Here is a 3,538-nt window from a genome sequence, read left to right on the forward strand (position 1 = left end):
CGCAGTGCGGGCTGCAAGCCGCGGCCTTCCTCCGCCTATGTCTCGCCTCGGCTGCGCCGCCCAACGCCGCGTGGCAGCGCCCCTCCTCCCGCCGCCCCCGCCCCGCAGCTGCTCAGCTCGTGCCCATAAGCTCCCACAGGTGGTTGGTCATCTCGAAGCCCGACTGCTGTGCCGGGTCCATCTCAAAGGCCTGAGGGCGGCGGCCATGCGGGCTAAGCCGGTCGCTCGGCTGGCCCGTCGGGAGAGGGAGGGGGCGGCGTGGTGGGGCGCCGAGGGGCACGGGGGCGAGGCTAACGCCGCGTCCAGCCGGGCCCTCGCCTTGTACGCGACCCGACGAGCACCTCCCCCCACCTCTGCCACTGCTCCCTCCTCTCCTCCCCTCTCCCTCCCTCCCTCCCCCTCTCCCCTCCCCCCCCCCCTCCCCCCCCACCTCTCCTCACCCTACTACAGCCGGGCCCTCGCCTTGATGCCACTCCCTCCGCTGGAGGCGAGGAAGCCCTTGACGTTGGACGTGCCAAAGTCCCACCGGATCGAAGAGATGTTTGCGTACAGCGAGATGGTGTGGCGCGCGCGAGGCACCTCGACGAGCTCCTGCTGCCGCACGCCCTGCGCGCGCGCGGGGGGTGGGGGGCGAGGCTCACTGGTCCGCGGGCCGGTGGCTAGCGGCGGGCAGGCCGGGGAGAGTTCACCTGCTCGCGCGCAGCAAGCTCGGACGCACGCGTCTCGGCGGTGCCGATCTGCTGCTGCAGCGCGAGGTTCTCCTGCCGCATCCGCGAGATAGACCGCTCCGCCCGCGCCTTGGCCGAGAGCAGCTCCTCCCGCACCGCGCTCCCCGCCTCCAGCTGCTCGCCCTCGGCAAGCCGCCGCCGCGCCCGCTCCGCCTCGTTTGTCAGCTCTCGGATGCTGCGGACGAGCTCGGCGTGGCGCGCGGTGGCGCGGCGCTTGATCTCGCAGATCTCGCGCCCCGCGTCGCGCGCGGTGTTTGGGTCGGTGCGCTCGGAGAAGATTTTGATTACAGTCTCGACGACGCCCTCGGCTTCGGAATACTTGTCGGCAGCGGGTGCTGCCATCGCGGACCTGCGACGACGCACGGTGCGCGATGGGTACTCGGTGCCAGAGGGGCGCGGTGAGGAGCGTGGGCTGGCGGCGGGCTGCCGGCTGGCTAACGCTCAAAGCAAAGGCGCGAGCGATCACAAAGAATTTTACAACAAAACTCCCTCGCACAACACTGGGCACAGGACTGGGCACGGGACTGGCTCGCACTGGCACTAACACAGGATTTCGGCTGACATTCTCACCATGCCCCCCTCCCCCCTCAAGGGCGAGGACACGCACAGGCCGCACCTCTAGTGAGGCCCGCATAGTATGTGGGAGACTCGTGCCGCCGCCCCTGCCACCCCTGTGTCAGTGTGCCTGTGGTAGGAGAGACTGCCAGCGACAAGCTGGAGGCAGGTCGCTAGACTGAGATGAGACCGCCAGTGGATGTGGGAGTCCACCGCGCACCGCGCTGCGAGCCTGTCGTGTCCCTTGTCAGGAGCAGGAGAGCCCCACCTGTCCCCCTGATCGTCCTTCCAAAATCCTGCTCGTGCAGGTGGGGACCCTGTCCTCGTCCCATCCCTCGTTTGCGTGTCTGTTTTCTTTCTTTTTTCCCTTGGGTTGTCTGTTTTCTTTCTTTCTTTCTTTCAGACAGGCTCGACACGGGTGCGGACTGGCGCGTGCTAGCACTATCACAGGCGAACCAAACTCCAAAGAATTCCCGCGCTCTCGGTCGTGCGTCGCCCAACTCTCCTGGAGGTGACTGCTCTATCTATGTATAATCATTAAAATAATCTGCCCTGCGGTGGCTCACCAAGGACTTTTCAGCGTGCTGCGTCATCACCGCGCGGCGCGCAAGCCACGCCTCACCCGGGCAAAAAGAACGACCGCGCGCCGCCGCCGCCCGCCTCGACGCGCCGCGCCGCCCCGCGCCTCGCCTCGCCTCGCCTTGCAGCAGCGCACGCGCACACGCACCCACGCGCCCGCGCTCGCTCCGCGAGAGCGAAGCAACCCTCCAAGCGAGTTCCGAACCGGGAGCCAAAAGGTCCCGGCTCGAACCGCGAACCGGTTCGACCACCGCCGCTGGCGGTTCTTGCAAAGGCATCAAAGGCAGTGCTTGATATAACGTGAAATAGTGCGAGCGCGCGAGATACTCACCCGACCCACCGTGCCCTCGCGACAGAGATCTCGCGCCGCGCGCGCTCGCACACGCCGCCCGAGAGCACTCCCACCCCCGCCGCCTCGCAAGCTCACAGGTTGATTTGAGGAGAAGCAGCTGGGGGAGGTCAAAGCGGGAGAAGGCGGCACGGCGGCGGCGGCGCGGCCCCCCCCCATCCCCACGCCTCCGGGTCGTGCGTACCGCCTCCGGGCGCGAGTGTCCCCCCAGCGTCTGCTCCGGCAGTCGCTCCGGTAATCAGGCCGAGAGTACCAGGGATGAGGGGAAAAGAGCCCAGGGTGGGGAGAGGAGAAGAGCCCAGGGAGGGGGGAGGAGAAGAGCCCAAGACGGCCTCCCTCTCCCTCCCCTCCCACCGGGCCTCCCTCTCCCTCTCCTCCCACCGGGCCTCCCTCTCCCCCTCCTCCCGCCAAGCACCGACAGTCTCGAGGGGCCAGCCGCTGGATGGGGCAAGCCAGCGGCACGAGGGCTTCAACCACACAGCTACCATGGGAACGCGACCCACACAAAGCACCAAAGTTAGGCATACCCCCCGGCGCAGTGTCCCCCGCTATGTGTCGCCGTTCGTCGGGGCACGCTATCCTGTGCAGTCAGGGCAAGTGGGGGCGGGGCGGAGTGCCCAGGAGCGTGCTCCTGGGATTTCTCTTCCCAGTCCGGGGGTGCGTCGAACCTTCCATCACCCTGTCGGAAGCGGCGTGCCGGTGGAGGCACGTCCGGGTGTTGGAAGTAAAGATATATTAATTTTTTTTAAAATAATCTGCCCAGGCTCTTTCTTGCTCTCACACACCGACGACAGTACTCTCATCTCTCATTCACATTCTGGCCTCTCCACGCCCTAGAGCTGTATGCCGCAAGCGGCAAGGCGCCAGACCGAGCTATGCCACAGAGGTATGCGCTCGTCTCAGGCCAGCTCCCAGCCTCCACCAGCAGAAGGCCGGGCGCTCCACTCACGAAGCGGCACGCACTGTGCGGGAGTCTGCCGACTCGCAGTTGCGGGCCGGCCTGCCTCCCACTCGGCGCCGGTCAAATCAGCAGGTCGTCCTCTTGCCAGCCGCCGTAGATGTCTTCGGCGGTGGCGCTGGCCGCCGCGGCCGCCTTCCGCTTCACCGCGTCGAGCCGCTCGCGCACCGACAGCCCTCCGCCGCGCGCCGGCGGCTGCGCGCCAAGCCCCCTCAGCGGCGTGCCCACCCCCGCCGTCGCCGCCGTCGCCGTGGTGGTGACGGTGGTGGTGGTGGTGGCGGCGGTGGTGGTGACAGCGGTGGCGGTGGTGGTGCTGCTGCTCTGGCCGACGCCCGGCGCGGGGAGGGCCGCCTCGGCCTGCAGCGACGG

At 67.9% G+C, this 3,538-nt stretch overlaps 1 protein-coding gene across 1 annotated transcript; it reads right to left on the bottom strand.

The window, feature by feature from the left end:
* Positions 1-112: 112 nt before the first annotated feature.
* Positions 113-1,070, bottom strand: EMIHUDRAFT_240745 (hypothetical protein; the record flags this gene model as incomplete). Its single annotated transcript, XM_005774280.1, has 4 exons — positions 113-190; positions 281-318; positions 474-606; positions 690-1,070. The coding sequence occupies 4 exons, from the start codon at positions 1,068-1,070 to the stop codon at positions 113-115; spliced, it is 630 nt and encodes a 209-aa protein (XP_005774337.1).
* Between the last annotated feature and the right edge of the window lie 2,468 nt (positions 1,071-3,538).

This window comes from Emiliania huxleyi, assembly GCF_000372725.1.
Source record: "Emiliania huxleyi CCMP1516 unplaced genomic scaffold EMIHUscaffold_315, whole genome shotgun sequence".
Classification (NCBI taxonomy): Eukaryota; Haptophyta; order Isochrysidales; family Noelaerhabdaceae; genus Emiliania; species Emiliania huxleyi.